The sequence below is a fragment of the Centropristis striata genome, chromosome 23, assembly GCF_030273125.1.
Source record: "Centropristis striata isolate RG_2023a ecotype Rhode Island chromosome 23, C.striata_1.0, whole genome shotgun sequence".
NCBI classification, from domain to species: Eukaryota; Metazoa; Chordata; class Actinopteri; order Perciformes; family Serranidae; genus Centropristis; species Centropristis striata.
The window spans coordinates 3,591,741-3,612,838 of record NC_081539.1 but is presented as its reverse complement, the minus strand read 5'-3'; the positions used below and the strand labels follow the sequence as shown (position 1 = coordinate 3,612,838).

Here is a 21,098-nt window from a genome sequence, read left to right as displayed (position 1 = left end):
CTATGCTTTTAATGGATAGTTTTAGTCTTATAATATAGTAGAGTTGCACATCTCTCTGTGACAAACGATTCGATTCACATCTAGATAAACAGGTTACGATACGATTCAAAGACTTTATACTTTTATTACAGTTCAATTCGAATCGATACAGTTTGATTTGATTCTACGGTTAATATTTGTTGTAAATATTTTACAGTGTGTCACTCACAAGTTTTATATTTTATCTATCTTCTGATTCACCATGGAGTTAAAATCTGTTTTATTGTGTGTCTGAACAACAAAAAGACCACAAACATCTTTCTACATTTATAATAAATTAAAAGAAAAATTGTTCTAGAAGCTTTTTCTATCATTTTCATTCAGTCAAACATAATGATAACAACAAAAACAGATCATAAAAGTTTAATTTAAGAGCTGATTTCTAGACATTTTCCATAGTTTTCTCGATAATAACCAAAATCATAATCAAATAAAACCATGGAAAATGTCTAGAAATCAGCTCTTAAATTAAACTTATGAGCTATTTTTGTTGTCATCATTATATTTCTCCAAACAAATGTACCTTTAGTTGCACCAGGCATTAAAATGAACAAGAAATTGAAGAAAACAAGGGTCTACTATTTTTTTCCATGACTGTATGTTAATAAACTTGTACAAAATAGAGAACTTGTGCTGTATCTCAGACTTTTGTTGTATTTTAGGGACCTGTGGAAACTCTTTGGACATGCAAAAAAAGAAATGAGGGGCGTCTTACTCTTCCTCAGTCCTTCTACGATGCAGGGCTTGTTGGTGTCCACGCAGGGCATCTCCACACAGTTCTCCAGACGCCCACTGACACCACAGCTGCACACCTCGTGGCAACCAGTAGGTCCAGTACGAGTCGGCACCTGGATACGAGCGTCCTGCTGCACCAGAAACTCTGAGGCCTCCCCGAGTTTACAGCCTGTAGTGACACACAAAGGAGCGTACGACAGGAAATGAGCGTAAAGTGGGCGTACGATCATTTCTATAAGGCTCGGCATTTATCCATTTGGACGTGAGCGTAAAGTGGGCGTACGGTCATTCCTACAAGGCTCGGCATTTATCAGTTTGGACGTGAGCGTAAAGTGGGCGTACGGTCATTTCTACAAGGCTCGGCATTTATCCATTTGGACGTGAGCGTAAAGTGGGCGTACGGTCATTCCTACAAGGCTCGGCTTTTATCAGTTTGGATGTGAGCGTAAAGTAGGCGTACGATCATTTCTACAAGGCTCGGCATTTATCGGTTTGGACGTGAGCGTAAAGTGGGCGTACGGTCATTCCTACAAGGCTCGGCTTTTATCGGTTTGGACGTGAGCGTAAAGTGGGCGTACGATCATTTCTACAAGGCTCTGCATTTATCAGTCTGGACGTGAGCGTAAAGTGGGCGTACGATCATTTCTACAAGGCTCGGCATTTATCGGTTTGGACGTGAGCGTTAAGTGGGCGTACGGTCATTTCTACAAGGCTCTGCATTTATCGGTTTGGACGTGAGCCTAAAGTGGGCGTACGGTCATTTCTACAAGGCTCGGCATTTATCGGTTTGGACGTGAGCCTAAAATGGGCGTACGGTCATTTCTACAAGGCTCGGCATTTATCAGTTTGGACGTGAGAGTAAAGTGGGCGTACGGTAATTTCTACAAGGCTCGGCATTTATCAGTCTGGATGTGAGCGTAAAGTGGGCGTACGATCATTTCTACAAGGCTCAGCATTTATCAGTTTGGACGTGTAATATATATCAGGGCATGGTATTTAAATGAGGATTGTTTCGAGCCGCCACATTTATCAACAGCTGATCATTCTCACGCTGTGATTGGAGAGATACGATCGTTTGATAAATCACACGTGAACACAGTCGTAAGATGAAATATACGATCAGATCTGCGCTCGTTTGATAAATGAGGGCCAGTGACCGCCAGGTTGCAGTCACACAGTAACGCTGCTGTAACGTTGAAGCGGTGGCTCGTACCTGGCACACAGAGGAACGGCTGACAGTTGAGTTCGTCGAGGCAGCCCTTCCTGTTGACGTGGCAGAGGTGGTTGCTGGGGCAGGGGTTGGGGTTGCAGGGATGGATCACCTCCTCCACGATGCTCTTCCCTAGAGGACTGGGGGCTGGAGGGAGTGTGTGAATCAAGGTTATTATAGTTAACAAAAACTAACTAAATAACGACAACTAGAATTAAAAAAACATTTTCGTTAACTGAAATAGAAATAAAAATAAAAATGAGAGTTTTTTTTAAAAAAATACTCAGCTTTTAGTCGGGTGCAAATATAGTTTAACCCTAAAAAAAAGTCTACCAAAAGGTTTCTCAGTGGTTTACAGCAGCATCAGGTGTACTTAAAACATACTAAAAGTTTACCAATGTTTTAGTTTAGAGTGTTAGCAATCTAGCATTAGCCCAGTCTTGCCCAACAAGAAAGAATGGCTGCCAGCTCACTCAGGTATGTGTGGAGGGGGATGCAGCGCTCGGGGTCATCGATGGGGGACAGCAGCTCACAGATCCTCTCTGGAGTTTGTCCTTCATGGAAACGTTTCCTGTCCCCACACTGGGTCAGGATCTCCACACAGTCTGACCTGAGCACATAGAAGAGAGAACTGAAAACAGTGTAACACTGCTAGAAGTAAATCTAGAAGAGCCAATCAACATAAAGTCATATTTTTAAGAGCAAACTTAAGACGTATCTTTTTAATTTTTCTGCTCATGCATCTTAGTGTTATAACATCTTCTCTTTTATTTATTTATTTATTTGCTACTGTTTAATAGTCTATTTATATATATTATCATGCTCTACTTCTTAATTATTTATTTATTGTTTTATCTTTTTTTATTTTTATTTTATTTATTTATTTTTTTAAACTTTTGATTGTTATTATCATCAACTTTTATTTTTTTTAATATTTTTATTTCAAAAAAACTTTTTATTGTTATTATTATTTCCTTTTTTTATATATATATTTTTATTTTGAAAAAACGTTTTATTGTTATTATTATTAACTTTTGTTTTTTTAGATATTTTTATTTTTTTTATTTTTTTATTACCTTACTCTATTTTTTATCTAATTAATTTCTAAGCTGCTCCATGTTGAGATGGAGCTTCCTCAGTTTGTGCTTTGTTTTTTATAGGATGGTGGGATGTGAGGGTCTGGGGCGGAGGGTGTTCGCTTGTTTCTATGTGTTGTTATTACTGTATTACTGTTGTTATAACCATAACTTGTAGCTGAGCTTTAGTATTCATGCTGACATACTTGCATATGACGCTGCCTCTGGACTTGCTGTGGCACGGTTTGATCTGCAGAGAGCAGGCCACGGCCTTCCACATGTCGGGGAGACACTTCCTGATGTCCAGAACAGGGATGTTCATGAAGGGCATCTTGATGGTGCCGTTGGACCACAGCTTGATGTCGTTCATGGCGCCCTGGTCCGACTGGACGTTACAGCTGCGGAACAGCTCGGTGGGCCTGAGGACAGAAAAACACAACAACTCAAAGAGAAATCATTGTTAAAAAAAGTCAGAAATAGTCCACTAGCTCCAGGAGCTGGAGAGAGTTTAACTGGAAAAACTTGATTTGGGATTTCATTTCTCCTAAAATCAAGAGGGGAGTTGTATCAATCCTCATGAGTCATGGATGTAGAGCAGGGGTCTCACACTCAAATTACCTGGGGGCCGCTGGAGGCAGTGTCAAAATGACTGAAAAAAGACACAAAATTACTAAAAAAAGAGACAAAATGACCAAAAAAGACACAAAATGACAAAAAAAAAGACACAAAATTACTAAAAAAAAGACAAAATGACCAAAAAAAGACACAAAATGACAAAAAAAAGACACAAAATGACCTAAAAAAAGACACAAAATGACCCCAAAAAAAGACACAAAATGACCCAAAAATGACAAAAAATTACCCAAATACGACACAAAATGACCAAAAAAAGACACCAAATGACCAAAAAAATGACCCAAAAAAGACACAAAATGACCAAAAATAAGACACAAAATTACCCAAAAAAAGACACAAAATTACCAAGAAAAGACACAAAATTACCCAAAAAAGACACAAAATGACCCAAAAAAGACAAAAAATGACCCAAAAAAGACACAAAATCACCAAAAAAAGGACACAAAATGACAAAAAAGACACAAAATGACCAAAAAATACACAGAATTACCAAAGAAGACACAAAATGACAGAAAAAAACTAAATTACTTAAAAAATAAAAGAAATAGTAATTGGACAACAAGGACCTGTTGATTAATTGCAAGGTTGACTTATGTGTCTGTGTTACACCTACACACTATAATCGTTCAAGAAAACTAAGTTAAAAAATATATATATATAACAAACTCAAGAATGGAAGTTAAGGATTGTAATTCAGTTAAACCAGTGTTGTGCTCAGACTGGATGATATAGAGTCGTTCTCCTTCTCTGCACCAGGAAATGTCTCTGATGTCTGATTAGCAGGTTTGGTCTCCAGTGAGTCAGCTAATTGTTGGTTTAACGGGAGAACGTTTGGGTGTGTTCCTTCACTCTGTTTGCTCCTGATGACTGGATGCTTTGTTTATCTTGGGTTTTTTTCAAAAAATGCTTGCTTTTCGCTTTGTCTGGACACATGATGTTGTACACTTTACAGCAGGGGTCTAAAACTCAAATTACCTGGGGGCCGCTGAAGGCAGTATCAAAATGACTAAAAAAAAGACACAAAATTACTAAAAAAGACACAAAATGATGGAAAAAAAACTAAATTACCTAAAAAAAGACACAAAATGACCAAAGAAAGACACTAAATTACTTTAAAAAGACCCACAATGACCCAAAAATACACAGAATTACCAAAACATACACAAAATTATTTTTAAAAAGACACAAAATGACCCAAAAGACACAAAATTACAGAAAAAAACTAAATTACTTAAAAAAAGAAACAAAATGACAAAAAAAAAGACACAAAATTATCCTAAAAAAGACACAAAATTACCAAAAAAAGACACAAAATTACCCTAAAAGAAGACACAAAAATTACTTAAAAAGACACAAAATTATTGAGAAAATATACAAAATTACCAAAAAAAGACACAGAATTACCAAAAAAGATACAAAATTATTAAAAAAAAGACACAAAATTGCAAAAAAAAGTAATTAAAGGGACCTTCCCCACACAACACGGTAAAGTGCCATTCATATAAAACTCACATTAAACTTTCATATCAAGGTGGGGGCCACAAAAAATCGCCACAAGGGCCACAACTGGCCCACAGGCCGCGAGTTTGAGACCTATGCTTTACAGGGTATAAAATCATCAGGATTCAAGCACTCTGCTGACACCTAGAGTCTACAGTTATCAAGTGCAGCTCCCTTATTTCTAGATTTAATAATCTTAATTTTAGAAATCTTGTCAAGGTAAATTATCTGTCCATGCAGCAAGATCATTTCCCTCAGATTTACTGTTTTATCTGGTTTTTAGACTAAACACCTTTTTTTGCAGTGCAAGTATTTAAACAAACTGTAGAAATGCATCTTGAATCACTTTCAATTCAATTACCAAAAAAGACACAAAATGACAAAAAAAAGACACAAAATGACCAAAATGACACAAAATGACAAAAAAAGACACAAAATGACAAAAAAAGACACAAAATGACAAAAAAAGACACAAAATGACCAAAAAAAGACACAAAATTACCAAAAAAAGACACAAAATAACAAAAAAAGACACAAAATGACCAAAAAAGACACAAAATGACCAAAAAAAAGACACAAAATGACCAAAATAACACAAAATGACCAAAAATAAGACACAAAATGACCAAAAAAGACACAAAATGACCAAAAAAAGACACAAAATGACCAAAAAAAGACACAAAATTACCAAAAACCGTCACAAAATTACCAAAAAGACACTAAATGACCAAAAACAGACACAAATTGAACACAAAATGATCAAAAAACCCACAATATGATCAAAAAAGACACAAATTGACCAAAAACAGACACAAAATGACCAAAAAAAGACACTAAATGACCAAAAACAGACACAAAATGGCCAAAAAAGACACAAAAATGACCAAAAAAGACACTAGATGACAAAAAACAGACACAAAATGACCAAAAAAAAGACACAAAATTACCAAAAACAGTCACAAAATTACCGAAAAAGACACTAAATGACCAAAAAACAGACACAAATTGACCACAAAATGATCAAAAACCCACAATATGACCAAAAAAGACACAAAATGACCAAAAACAGACACAAAATGACCAAAAAAGACACAAAATGACCAAAAACAGACACAAAATGGCCAAAAAAGACACAAAATGACCAAAAAAAGACACTAAATGACCAAAAAACAGTCTACAAAATTACCGAAAAAAAGACACTAAATGACCAAAAAACAAGACACAAATTGACCACAAAATGATCAAAAAACCCACAATATGACCAAAAAAAGACACAAAATGACCAAAAAAAGACCCAAAATGACCCAAAAAAAAGACACAAAATGACCAAAAACAGACACAAAATGAGACACAAAACAGACTCAGAATTACCAGATTAGAATCTCACATCTCGTCTCTGGTGCAGAAACATTTCCTCTAAAGTATCAAATGACTGTTAGCTTTGTGTTTGCCTCACTCACCAGGTGACCTGCAGCCCGCTGTGTGTATGTGTGAAGCATATTTGAGTTTGTTTTTGATATGTGTGTGTGAGTGTGACTTCCCAGTGCAGCCTTTGAAGCCGCTCCATTTGGCCTTTGGCCCCCATCTGCAGACAGTGTGTAAAACATGCTGCGGGTACTGAAACTTCCAGGGTCAAACTGAGTTCAACACAACCAAGTCTCTTGTTTTTATCCCCCCCTCTGTCTCTGTCTTTCTCCAGGCTAGAAATGAGGACATTTCACACAGCAAAATCTGTAGTGTTGTGTGTTGTTTTTTCAGTGTTAATCATTTTGAGTTAGTGGGTACATAACATGACCAAAAAAGACACAAATTGACCACAAAATGATCAAAAAGCCACAATATGACCAAAAAAAGACACAAAATGACCAAAAAAAAGACACAAAATGACCAAAAAAGACACAAAATGACCAAAAAAAAGACACAAAATGACCAAAAAAAGACACAAAATGACCAAAAAGACACAAAATTACCAAAAAAAGACACAAAATCACGAAAAAAGACACAAAATGACCAAAAAAAGACACAAAATGACCACAAAATGACCAAAAAAAGACACAAAATGACCACAAAATGACCAAAAAAAGACACAAAATGACCAAAAAAAGACACAAAATGACGAAAAAAGACACAAAATGACCAAAAAAAAGACACAAAATTACCAAAAAAAGACACAAAATGACCAAAATGACACAAAATGACCAAAAAAAGACACAAAATGACAAAAAAAAAGACACAAAATGACCAAAAAAAAGACACAAAATGACCAAAAAAAAGACACAAAATGACCAAAAAAAAGACATAAAATAACACAAAAAAAAGACACAAAATTACCAAAAAAAAGACACAAAATGACCAAAAAAAAGACACAAAATGACCAAAAAAAGACACAACACTCGGGAGTGTTGTTTTTTCAGTGTTAATCATTTTGAGTTAGTGGGTGTTGATTTTGGAGTTGTTTTAACACTTTTAACACAAGCGAGTTACATGTTAACACCTGAGTTAGATTCACTTCAGTTGGAGTTGATTTTCAGATTTTGTGACTTGTATGTTCGGCTAAAGACAGAATGCTCCTTTAATGTATCGTAAAACAAAACAATGAATGCTAATTATCACATTAGTGAAAGGAAATAACATGATTTTAGGGTTAAAATACACTTTAATGTGTCAAAGTAACACAATGTATGTTAAAAATGAACACTCACAGTGAAAGGGAATAACACGATTTTAGCGTTGAAAATACACTTTAATGTGTCATAAAATAACACGATGTATGTTAAAAATGAACACTCTAATTAAAACATGATTTGGAGTTAAAAGTGCACTGATGTGGTGTCATAAAACAACAGCAAGGGTGTCAAATATTTAACACTATAAAAGAGTTAGAATATTTACACTTTTTAAAGTGTAATTTTAACTCAGAATCTGAGTTATAGTTAACTATATAAACTCAGAAAAAGTGTTAAATTTAACACTCTGAGTTGAATTAACACTCCCGATTTTGCTGTGTACGTACAGACAATAATAGAATGATTAAGACGTGAGAAAGATACAAATAATATCCAAAAAACAATCTAGTGAACTATCAGTTAAAGAGTCGACCGTCATTCAGCCAGAAATGCTACTAAACATACATTCAAACCACAAAAACAATATAGAGCAGGAGTCTCAAACTCAAATCACCTGGGGCCGCTTGAGGCAGTATCAAAATTACTAAAAAAAGACACAAAATTACAACAAAAAAAAGACACAAAATGACCCAAAAAAGACACAAAATGAACAAAAAACCCCACAAAATTACCAAAAAAAGACACAAAATGACAGAAAAAAAACTAAATTACTTAAAAAGAAACAAAATGACCAAAGAAGACACAAAATTATTTAAAAAATACACAAAATTATTTTTTTTAAAAGTACACAAAATTACCACAAAAAAAAGACACAAAATTATTAAAAAGAAGACACAAAATTACCCAAAAAAGTAATTAAAGGGATCTTCCACACACAACACGGTAAAGTGCCATTCATATAAAACTCACATTAAACTTTCATATCAAGGTGGGGGCCACAAAATATCGTCACGAGGGCCACAAATGGCCTGCGGGCCGCGAGTTTGAGCCTCATGATATAGAGCATGCATGTGATGCAGTAAACCAGAATTTTATTAACTTTTTGCAAAAAGCAAGGTACCGAGGTAACTCAGTGGATTTTCTGGAACACATTTCTTTGCAGGTGGGTATGCGTGAACCGCCTTCAAAATAAAAGCACTGCAGTAGAACTGGCATGAAAATGAACATGTGAGAAAATGAAAATAAAAGACAAATCTGACCTGTTGTTGAAGTTGGTGCAGTAGGCGAGGTCCTTGCAGCCCAGCTGACAGGGCTCTCTGACATCAGCCAGGCAGTTGATGAGCTCCGTCTCCACTGTGTTGTACTCACAGAGCTGGTCGAAGTCCTGCCACGTCTGGCTGCCCCAGTTAGTGCTGATCTCCTGACACATGTCCCTGTCAGAGCACAGAGCAGAATCTGGGTCACAACCAAGGTTACTATAGTTAACGAAAACTGACAAAATAACGAAAACTAGAATTTAAAAAACATTTTCGTTAACTGAAATAAAAATAAAAACTAGACTTTTTAAAAAAACGATAACTAACTGAAACTGTATTGTGTGGTTACAAAACTAACTAAAACTAACTAAAATTATAGTGAAAATGTCCTTAGTTTTCGTTTTTTTGACAACTTTTTTCATTCATAATTCAGTGTTTCTATTTGAACATGCAACACATGGTGAATATGTTTACTGAGACTGGGATGTTTACACTAGAACCAAAATTCAAAACAGTTAATAACCTTATTGGGGCTGAGATGATAAACCAAAGGAAATAAAGGCAAAATTTATTATGACCACTTTGAATCTGGCACCCAACACATAGCCCATTACAAAAACACTAAAACTAACACTAAAACTAATAAAAACTAAACTAAAACTAAGCATTTTCAAAAAATAAAAACTAAACTAAAACTAGAAAACTCACTCTAAAAACTAACTAAAACTAACTGAATTTGAAAACAAAAATTCACAACGAAATTAAAACTAAAACTAATGAAAAATCCAAAACTATTATAACCTTGGTCACAACAACACCTTTCACCTCAACATGTACTCTGAACCAAGGTTATAATAGTTTTGTTTTCAAATTCAGTTAGTTTTAGTTAGGTTTTAGAGTGAGTTTGCTAGTTTTAGTTTAGTTTTTATTAGTTTTAGTGTTAGTTTTAGTTTTTTTGTAATGGGCTATGTTTTGGGTGCGAGATTAAATGAGTTCATAATAAATTTTGCCTTTATTTCCTTTGGTTTATCATCTCAGCCCCATTAAGGTTATTAACTCTTACAGTTCTAGGTGTTTTGAATTTTGTTTCGAGTGTAGACATCCCAGTCTCAGTAAACATATTCACCATGTGTTCCTGCATGCTCAAATAGAAACACTGAATTATGAATGAAAAAAGTTGACAGAAACGAAAACTAAGGACATTTTCACTATAATTTTAGTTAGTTTTAGTTAGTTTTGTAACCACACTATGCAGTTTCAGTTAGTTACTGTTTTTAAAAAAAACTCTTTATTTTTATTTTTATTATTCCTTGGCTTTTAACCACGCATGAGACTCTGCTCTTGTTTTTAGTGTTTTATGGTTTGCTTTTATTTATTGTTTTTTAAATTGTCTTTTAAAAAGCAATAAATCTATTTATTTTAGTGTTTATTTCCTGTTTTATTTATTTTATTGTCTCTTGTTCTGTTTGTTTATGTACAGCACTTTGTTGCGGCTGTTGTTGTTTTAAAGTGCTTTACAAATAAAGTTGAGTTGAGTTGAGAATTTCAGTTAACGAAAATGTTTTTTCAATTCTAGTTTTCGTTATTTCGTTAGTTTTCGTTAACTATAATAACCTTGCTCTGAACCAGGCGGCAACCTCCGGGTCTGAGCAGGGAGGCAAACCAGGAAGTGTCTTAAGCCTGCAATCCACCGAAAATTCCAGCAGGGGGCGCTAAGTGTGGCTGCAAAAACATTTCTGTCCATTCATTTCAATGCAAAATGAGAAAACTTCTCACTTGATTTATTACCTCAGAATATTTTTTTAGGACAACACTATGGTCTCAATCAGTAGTAAAAAATCATCTTCAAGACAATTTGATGTCAATAGTTCTAATAATGGCCCCATTTGGAAGAATTTTAGCCAATAAGTATTAACCCTTAATAGGGCACTCATTGAAATACTTGCAAATTCCAAATTTCAACCCTAGAGAATATTGGAGGATATTACATACAGCCAGAATGTGTAAAAAAAACATACGGACCTGGGGGAGGGGGGTAATATTTTGAGAAAAAAGTTTACGAGATTAAAGTGGCAAATCTACGATAAAAAATGTGCAGATTTATGAGATTTAAAGTGGTGAATCTGCGATAAAGTTATTTTTTTCCCCACTTTTGTCTCGTAAATCTGCAACTTTTTTCGTGCAGATTTGCCACTTCAAATCTCTTAAATCTGCACATTTTTTTCTTGTAGATTTGGCACTTTAATCTAGTAAATTTGCAACTCTTCCCCTGATTTTTATTTTTATTTTTATTCATACTTGGCCTTAATATGCCGTCATAGTCAAGTTCTCCTCGTACAAGTCCATGCGGTTCTACAACCAAACAGAGAGACATGGGGACCCCATTTTGATATCCACTGAAGTTACCAAATATAGTTCTTCGCCCGATAAAGGGTTAAACTAACAAGGTAAGGTGTCAAAAGACGGACCTTTTTGTTCTTTTCTCAAAAGGAGGACAAATGAGTGTCCGGATTAAGGCTGCGCCTGCAGCCAGACAGGGCTTTTAAAAGCCGGACGAATGGCCACCCTAGTAGATGTTAAATGGACCTGCACTCATATAGCGCTTTTTGACCACTCAAAGAGCTTTACACTACATTCACCCACACATTCATACTGGTGGCAGAGGCTACCCTAAACGGTGCCGCCTGCCACCATTGGGAATTCATTCACACACCGATGAACACAGCATCGGGAGCACTTTGGGATTCAGTATCTTTGCTCAAGGATACTTCGACATGTAGGCTGCCATGGTCGGGGATCGAACCACCAACCCTCCGATCAGAAGACGCTCTACCAACTGAGTGTGCTCCACCTACCTGCAGAGTGAGGTGTTCGCCTTGGAGCAGCAGTGCAGCTTGGCACAGTCCATCTTGGCAGGATGGGGGGTCTCCTCTTCAGGCGGGGACGGAGGGTGGGCGCTGCCCAGGAAGCACTGCCACATGGGCTCCTGAGGAAGAGGCTGGGAGCCACACTCCTCGATCAAACCCTCCATGATCTCATGTTCTGTGCTCATGGTGCGAAGGATTCTCCGGCAGGCCACCTGGCAGTGGGTAGCCTCGGCCCGGTCACAGCAGTACAGACCTGGATGTGAGGGATGGATGGAATATGTACGATGTCATGACATTTGTGATGGATGGATGGAATAGGTACGATCATGTACAGTAATAAAATGAGAGATTAAAAACTATTTTTTTGGTTGTAAAAGTCCGATTCCAAAGAAATTGCTAAGAACTCTTCAGTTGGTTCAGAATGCTGCAGCTTGTGTTCTGACGAGAACCAGGGAAACAGATCATATTTCTCCTGTTTTAGCTTTGCTGCACTGGCTCCCTGTAAAAATCCAGAATTTAATTTAAAATCCTTCTTCTTAACGGTCGGGCACCACCATTTCTTAAAGCACTCATCTCACTCATTGATCCGACTTCACTTTGAGCATCCGGAGTTCTTCCTGAACGTCTACATATGTGTTTTGTGAAGAAAAATGAAGAAATTGTTTTTTTAGAGCGATTGGAAGAATTTACTACCTCTGCTTTCCTCCAGAAATTTTCCCTCCTTTTTAATATGGGAGCCAATGAGGCTGTTGGTGGTGTTGGTGGATCATCTGTGCGTCCTACGCCCAAACTATAACTCTGACAGCTTTACCAGAGGATTGTGAGTGAGAAGACAAATTTTCCTACGTTTCTATGTATAAATTATTTCTGTAGAGTGGAATTTGCGGCCTGAAGCGCAGTTTCCAAATTTATTTTTTGACAAATTTTTCTCTCCCTCTGCACTCCAGCTACGATGTCATCCACTCTAGCGTCTCCATAGGGTAACATTGGGGGGATTTTTTGGCGTGTTTTTGCCCAATAATTTGAAAACCGTTTGTCGAAACCCTTAGAAAAGTCATAGCACGCTTGTTATGGCCGAGCCGGTCGATTTGATACCTTTTTAGTGTAAGTGAGCAAATCTCTGGGAGGAGTAGTCGACCGAAAAAAAACACTGAAGAAACGGAACAAAAATAAAAATAGTCCCGGTGAATAGTAGTTAGTGTGCTTTTGCAAGCAAGCACACAAAATAAGAAATAGTCCTGGTGAATAGTAGTTAGTGTGCTTTTGCAAGCAAGCACACAAAATAAACTCGGTGAATAGTAGTTAGTGCGCTTTTGCAAGCAAGCACACAAAATAATAAAAATAAGCCCACGGAATAACAATTAGTGTGCTTTTGCAAGCAAGCACACGAAGTAAGCCCGGTAAATAACATATAGTGTGCTTTTTCAAGCACACTCTAGATTGAACTTTTGAAGTAAAAAAAAATTCATGAGTTACTTTGATCAAGAGTAATATTTTCTCAACCCTTTAATGGACTGGAATTCTCCCATAGTGAGCAGTCCTGACCCATTCAGGACCCTCTGGACACTCCAGGACTCCAGGAGTCGGGGTTTTGTTCTAACCTCCGGGACCAACATCTGTACTATGCTGTGAGAGCGCAGGACATAATGATTTTGTTTTCTTTGCATGTATGTACAGAAATAAGTGGCAGATGTGATGGAAAATATTGTTTGTTTTGCCATTTTTTTGAATAATGTGTGATAAAAACCTGCTTGTGACAAAGTTCAGGGAGTTAGCAAGTTTCAATCATTAGTTCCATTGTGAAAGCTGAGGTGAACAGTGTTTCTCCTGTAGGAGGCTCCCAGATACTGTTTTACCCATTTGAGGTGTATCCGTCATGAAAGATGGATTAAAGATGGATTAAAAGAAGATGATGTGAAAAAAGAAAGAGAGGAAATTTGTCAGATGTCTGAATGGCTCTGTCCAAACGTAACATAGTAGGTAATAAACTACAGGCAAACAAACACAACAGTCCTAATCTTCCATCTTGTAATTTGTATGTGCCCTTGTGTTATACTCTGCCATATTTATAATGTGCTATCATAAATATAGTATTTTTAATGCTAAGAGGCACACATAAGAACTTTATGTCGGTATAATGATACATCAGGGTTCGTACACTTTAGCAGTGGTCAAATTCAAGCATTTTTCAGGGACTTTCCAGGTAAATTTTCAAGCTTTTCCAGTATCTTACACCTGTTGTAAGTTGCATGTTTTAGATGAGTACTTATTTCACTGAACCATACCAACAGCGACGATTTTACACTTTTAGGAGGAACGGTCTTCATTTCAGATAGGCTACTCATTATTTTTTACATTGAACATGTAATTTTGTGTCTTTTTTTTAAATTGTGTGTCTTTTTTGGTAATTATGTGTATTTTTTTGGTCACTTTCTGTATTTTTTTGTTCACTTTGTCTCTTTTTTTTTGTTGTAATTTTGTGTCTTTTTTGGTCATTTTGTGTCTTTTTTGGTCACTTTGTGTCTTTTTTAAAAATTAATATTGTGTCTTTTTTTGGTCATTTTGTGTCTTTTTTTGGTCATTTTGTGTCTTTTTAAAGTAATTTATTTTTTTCTGTCATTTTGTGTCTTTTTGGTCATTTTGTGTCTTTTTTTAAGTAATTTAGTTTTTTTCTGTCATTTTGTGTCTTCTTTTTTTTAGTAATTTTGTGTCTTTTTTTGGTCATTTTGATACTGCCTCCAGCGGCCCCCAGGTAATTTGAGTTTGAGACCCCTGCTATAGATGGATATATATCAGATTGCAAGAGAAATACAGTAAGAATTTCAAGCATTTACAAGCACTTTATCCAAAATCCAAGCACTTTTTTTCCACCTTGAAAATACAACATTTAAATTTAAGCATTTTCAAAGATTTCAAGCACCCGTAAGAACCCTGAACAATGTTACAACTGATTTAACCACCGACATTACCAATAATGCATCTGTTTTTTAATGCTAATAACAGGAGCTTGTGTCGACGTGTGGACTTACTGTCTATGGGGCTGCGTATGGGGTAGGACTTGGTGAAGTTGCTGACGCAGCTGAGCAGCTGAGTGCTGATACTCTGACAGTAATCTGTCACAGCTTTGATCTGGGACACGGTGGGCGTCGAGTCGGTCCTGAAGATGGCCTGGCAGTACTCCCTGCAGGTGGTGTGGCGCCCTGCGTAGCTGCAGCATGTGGAGCCCTCTGGGGGAACACACACACACACACACACACACACACACACACACACACACACACACACACACACAGAGTCTTAGTTTGAGGCACAAAAGCCCCTTATGAGTAAGATTGTCACGATAAAAAACATTTTTAGGACGAAACCCAGAAACTATCACGATAAACGCTAGTATTGTTGTATCACTGTTGTTTTAGTTCAATAATAGTTTTATTTCTTTCTTTTCTGCACATTTTGCATATAATTTGCACTCTGCACATTCTTCACAAAATTTACTGTGACCTTTTTTAATCTCCCACCCAACAAATACCCCATTAAAAAAATCTAAAACTAACACTAAAACTAATAAAAACTAAACTAAAACTAAAGCATTTCATAAAATAAACACTAAAATAAAACTAGCAAACTCACTCTAAAAACTAACTAAAACTGACTGAATTTGAAAACAATTCACAACGAAATTAAAAACTTATGAAAAATCCAAAACTATTATAACGTGTGTGTGTGTGTGTGTGTGAATGACTTACCTTCATTTTTGGTGATGCAGCTGTAGAGAGAGTTCTAGAGGAAGCAGAGAAAAGATTTTGTCTTTTTTTTTTTCAAAGTGACTCTTTACAATGACAGGTAATGGTGGATTTATCATTATTTATTTCTCTTAGAAATACAATGTTGTTTATTTTGGTTTTACTTAAAAGAAATCTTATTAAAATGAAACTGAGTGGAGTGAAAAGGAGTGAAATTCTGCTCATTCACTCTTACCTCTGTGACTTTTTTGCATACTTTTGTTATGTCATTCTTAGATGATGCCTGTAAAAGAAAAGGAAAAGAAATGATAAAACACTCAGGGTCTGGACACTTGGACATCCTGTATAACTGATAATATATATGACCTGTCTGCACTCCCTGCGACACTCAGCTGAGATAGCCAGCTCACAGCAGCCCAGCCCCACCCAGCCGTCCGACTTCCTGGACACTCCTGGAGACAAATCAAACACCACAGAATCAACCAAATGTCATGTGTATATTTATTAAATGGAGATGAGCTTGAAGAGTTGTATTCATCCAACAACACTTGTTGTTCTATGACATATATATTAGAACCAGAATCATAATCAGCTTTATTCGGCAAAGGTACGTGTGCACATACTACAAATGTGACTCCGGTTTGCTTGCTCTCGTACAAAAATACTGAAATACAAATAATAAATATTAAAAATATAACTTTATTAAATGACTTTGTTGTCTGTCAGGATGTTAAACAGGACTTGGTCATAGGACCTGTCATTTGTTTTCTATGGAGAGCACCACAACTTTACATCAATGCACCAATCACAGCTAAGCATGCACTCAGACAACCTCGGCCATATTTTGCCACTTCACAGAGGTAAAAACTACCAAGATGGTGTGCCTCAAACCAGAGGATCACTTGTGTGGGTTTCACACAAAAGTGTGTTAAGATGGCTATGAGAATTATTAATAATTATCATAAATAATTATAAATTTACTCTAAGTCACCTCGAGATGGGGCACCACTCTGTAAAACCGAGAAAAGTAAGCAAATTCAACTAAAACAGTCTCATAAAGTTACTAAACGAACTACTCTGATTAATAATTAACTAAATAATTATAACCAAATTACCACATTAACATATAGTAAAGGTTATAGGAATTTGGAAATATTTTTCATAGAAGAGGTTGGCATCACTCATACATGTACAACATTAAATTACACATGTGGAGACACATTTGAATGGCAGGTGTGAACAGACGTGTTTAAAGCAGTCCACTTGTGATCAGATCATCCAGGACAGATGCTAATATAGCAGGTATGAACGGTCTTAAAGACAAATCCTGGATGTTTCAGTCACCAGTTGTTCCTGCTCAGCATGCTCCAGTTACAGATACGGGCTCTCTTCTCTTACCTGGAAGTGTAGAGTTAATGCACATCCAAAGCTCATTCTAGAAGACAAAGGACAAAAGGACAATAATGTCAGATGACTTGAGGTTTAACTAACAGATTGTACACATAAATATCTGACAACATGAGAATCTTACGCAAGGTTTATGAAAGAAAAATTATAAATTGCCCGATTTAATTTAATTCCCAAAGACATATTTCCTCTCCTGGGTGGCCAAAGTTGTCCGATTAGTAACCTCTTTTTTTTTTCTTTTGCTTGATCTCTTCTTCTTCTTCCTCTTCTTCTTCTTCTGTGTTTTTTCTGCGGTTGGCAAACCAACTTAAAGGTGCATTACCGTCACCATTGGAGTGATCTGCCTGATCTAATGCTTCATAGTGCATAAAAACTGTCTGATGCAATGAAGTGTTATGTAGTTCCTTCTCCTCTATTCACTGTATTGCTACAGTTGCTACTGTTTACTGACTAGTTATCCTACAGCAACACTGCCATCTTCTGACAAACGTACATTTTATACAGCTTTATTTATGCGATTGAAACCAGTAGATGGAAACGTCCCTAATTCGCATTTTCTTTAATGTGCATCTTAATATACGTGCAACTCTGGTGCATTATTATCTTTTACAACTGTTCAATCTTTACATTTCAACCTGGTGCAATAATGTTCACTATATCCTATTTACATCTTATGTCTGCCCACATCATATATATATTATATTTTTATTATTGATATTGTTCTATACTTTTATATTCTCACCCTTGTTAATGTTTATATTAATGTTGTTTTGTTTATGTGCTATTCAAACACTACCCCTGTTTATACTGATCCTTCTTCGTGCTATCCACTTGTTGCTGCAATTTCCTCATTATGTGAGTAATTTAAGATAACCTTATCTTAAATTCTTCACCATATGAATGGCTTCAAATTCTGCCTCTAAAAATATATACTGAAGAGCAGTAAAAGAGATGTAAAAAAGGTGGTTTCTTTGAATTCACAGTGAACCTTGGATCCAAACAGAGTTTGTGAAAAACATAAGAATCTGTTGGGTTTGTGGTGAAATGTTGGATAAATAATCACAAAAAAGCTTGTCTGTCTCCTCCGCCTAAGGGACACTGACACAGATAAAAACATGAAAACACAAGTGTGGGAGAGAAAAATCCATTTCATGCTCTTATCCTTCTACAGCACAGTCATTTGTTTAAAGTTATCAGCCACTCTTAAAACTCCCAGGGTGTCTCTTGGCTGGGGAACAAAGGTTCCCTTCACCAGCCATCACCATAATCTATGAGGCAGAGCAAGTGTCTTAACATGAAGCATAAACATGATTTGTAATGAAGCTTTTGCACAAAAGGTAGAAAAATGTTGAACGTACAGCTGAAACATTAAGTATCTGTGCATCGTTACAGATATATGGAATAAAATGAACCACCGCTGTGGCCGCCGTCGCTAACTGTGCACAACGTCAGCAGCTGACCATAAACAAACCAGCATGGCTAATTATGCACAGTGTCTCCGCTGATCATAAACATTGTGATCGTGAATTAACCAGCATCGCTAACTGTGCACAGAGTGTCTGGTGCTTGTTGTAAACAAACAGAGATCGCTAAGTGAACACCTCCTGCAGCAGCAGCACATACACACTTTACTGCTACAGAGCTAACTGTTAGCCTGTTAGCACATACACACTGTACTGCTACAGAGCTAACTGTTAGCCTGTTAGCACATACACACTGTACTGCTACAGAGCTAACTGTTAGCCTGTTAGCACATACACACTGTACTGCTACAGAGCTAACTGTTGGCCTGTTAGCACATACACACTGTACTGCTACAGAGCTAACTGCTAGCCTGTTAGCAATTTGCAGACTGGACGCTAAGGGGTAAACATCCCCTCCGGCTCTGTGACTGCAGCTGGGAGAGACTGCTGCAGGAGGACTGTGCCGCTTCGACTCGTTTTTACTGAATGCAAAGTATTTGTTCCTATAAGATTTTAAAGCTGTTAGATGGAACTAATGCACATTTTCATTACGATTTTAATTAACTAAGTAAACATATATATACATCACAGATTTTTTAAGCACATCGCATCAAATCAGACTGATTTTAGCAATGCAACATAATTGTATTGCACCCTCTGCATCTATTTGAATTTATTCATCCTAACTGGGCAAGGAAGGTGTTGTGTATCATAAATACATGAATAATGAATAAATATAGTTAGTGTTCTTGAAATCGAGGAGGTGGACTCACCATCAATTCTGGACAGTAGCTGGGTAACCTCTGGAGGAGATGCTTTAGACGTGACTCACTCTTTATAGTGGCGAGCTGTGAGACAAGAGAAAATACAGAATTAGTATTACACATTCGAAATTCTTGTATATGTGGAGAGACTAAAAGCTAAATACACATATATTTTATACAGTAGGCTACACACTCCTTGAGCCAGTGTGCCTCAGTCTTTCCAGTTATGACAGTATCTCCAATCTCCATAACTGACACATTTCCATAAATACCCCTGGGAACCTTGGAATAAAAGACACTCCTTAGAACTTTAGCATCAGTTTAGACCTTTTATTTGGTATCAAAAGTAATTCAGGAGCTCTTATCTGTATTTCCATGGGTACACTGCTATAAGAACTGTTGGAGCTAGGGCTACATGACTTAACAGTCTGGTGCACATGGTGTACATTGAGGGTGGCTGCAGTGTGTTCGTTCGTAGTATTAAAGCGCTTTGAGAGGTCGCTCTAAACACTTCAATAACCAGTGTATTCATATTTGAAAAGGCTGAGTGAATTTTTTGGTAATTCCTGACATCCAGGGCTGATGCATTTCATAGAAAGCTAGTGAGGAATAGCTAGCTAGCTAACTTCTGGTGGTGAAAGTCCTCAGGGATGAGCTGGAGAACCGCTGATGTTACACGCTCTACGTATTATATAGTGTTAGGGGAGGAGATATGCGAAGCAAGATCCATGCTTTTAGACAAGCCTAAAAAATCTTGAACACAGAAGTTTAGAAAAAATGTTTTAGGGTCTAACTCCATAATTCAGTCATATAGGTGTCAAGTTTTTTTTACATGTTCTCAACTATTATTTTGTAAGTTGTTTAATATATTTTCATACAAATCTCTGATTTTACTTACCTGGACTTTAAGCGGCCTAGCTAAGTCTTATAATGGTAGAGAAAACCTACAGCTGCATATGAAAAAAAAAAGTTGTGTTTGTCATAAAACATGATCTTATTTGCATCTAAGTCCCAAGTATAGACAAACACAATGTGCTTAACCTAATACCACACAAACAAGTATAATATTTCATGTCTTTGTTGTATTTATCCATGAAACATTAAAAATGCTGGTAGAAAAAGTAAGTGAACCCTTTGGCTAATGACTCCATCATGAGCTAATTGGAGTCAGGAATTAGCAGACTTGGAGTCCGAACAATGAAATGAGATTTGAGTGAGGTGTAGAGATACTTTGACCTTTAAAAAACACTCAAACTTTCGAGATTGCGATTCACATGAAGCATCTGCTCATGTAAACTATGCCTAAAAAAAAAATAGATCTCCGAAGACCTGCGATCAAGAATTGTTGATTTGCATCAGACTGGAAGGCGTTACAAAGTAATTTTAAAGACTTTAGGTATTGATCAGTCCACAGTGAGACAAATGGTCCACAAATGGAGATGATTTAGTGCTATGGCTACTCTCCCTAGAAGTGGACACCAGCCATGTTGACTCCAAAGGCCCAACGCAGAAAGCTCAGTGAGGTAAAAAAAAAAAAAAGAACTCCAGAGCAGCAGCTATCAGAAGGGTTTGGTTGAAGTTATTGCTGCCAAAGGAGGTTCAGCCAGTTATTAAATCAAGGGTTCACTTACTTTTTCCACCATCTCTATGAATGTTTAATGGATTTGTTCAATAAAAACATGAAATATTATATTTGTTTGTGTGGTATTAGGTTAAGCAAATTGTGTTTGTCTGTACTTGGGACTTAGATGCAGATCAGATCACATTTGATGATAAACTAATGCAGAAAACTAGGGAATTTCAGAGGGTTCACATACTTTTTTCTTGCAACTGTA

The 21,098-nt window shown here is 36.6% G+C and overlaps 1 protein-coding gene across 2 annotated transcripts in view; it reads right to left on the bottom strand.

Moving 5' to 3' along the window:
• Positions 1–21,098, bottom strand: part of reck (reversion-inducing-cysteine-rich protein with kazal motifs) — an 80,723-nt gene that overhangs the window by 23,068 nt on the left and 36,557 nt on the right. For both annotated transcript variants that reach the window (XM_059326710.1, XM_059326709.1), the window contains 12 exons: positions 19,273–19,347; positions 17,028–17,064; positions 15,996–16,081; positions 15,865–15,912; positions 15,633–15,666; positions 14,916–15,113; positions 11,875–12,139; positions 9,023–9,196; positions 3,267–3,479; positions 2,458–2,594; positions 1,988–2,131; positions 755–943 (listed from right to left, as the gene is read on the bottom strand). In XM_059326710.1, the coding sequence (XP_059182693.1) occupies positions 755–943; positions 1,988–2,131; positions 2,458–2,594; positions 3,267–3,479; positions 9,023–9,196; positions 11,875–12,139; positions 14,916–15,113; positions 15,633–15,666; positions 15,865–15,912; positions 15,996–16,081; positions 17,028–17,064; positions 19,273–19,347 (1,600 nt within the window). The remainder of the gene's footprint in view (positions 1–754; positions 944–1,987; positions 2,132–2,457; positions 2,595–3,266; positions 3,480–9,022; positions 9,197–11,874; positions 12,140–14,915; positions 15,114–15,632; positions 15,667–15,864; positions 15,913–15,995; positions 16,082–17,027; positions 17,065–19,272; positions 19,348–21,098) is intronic.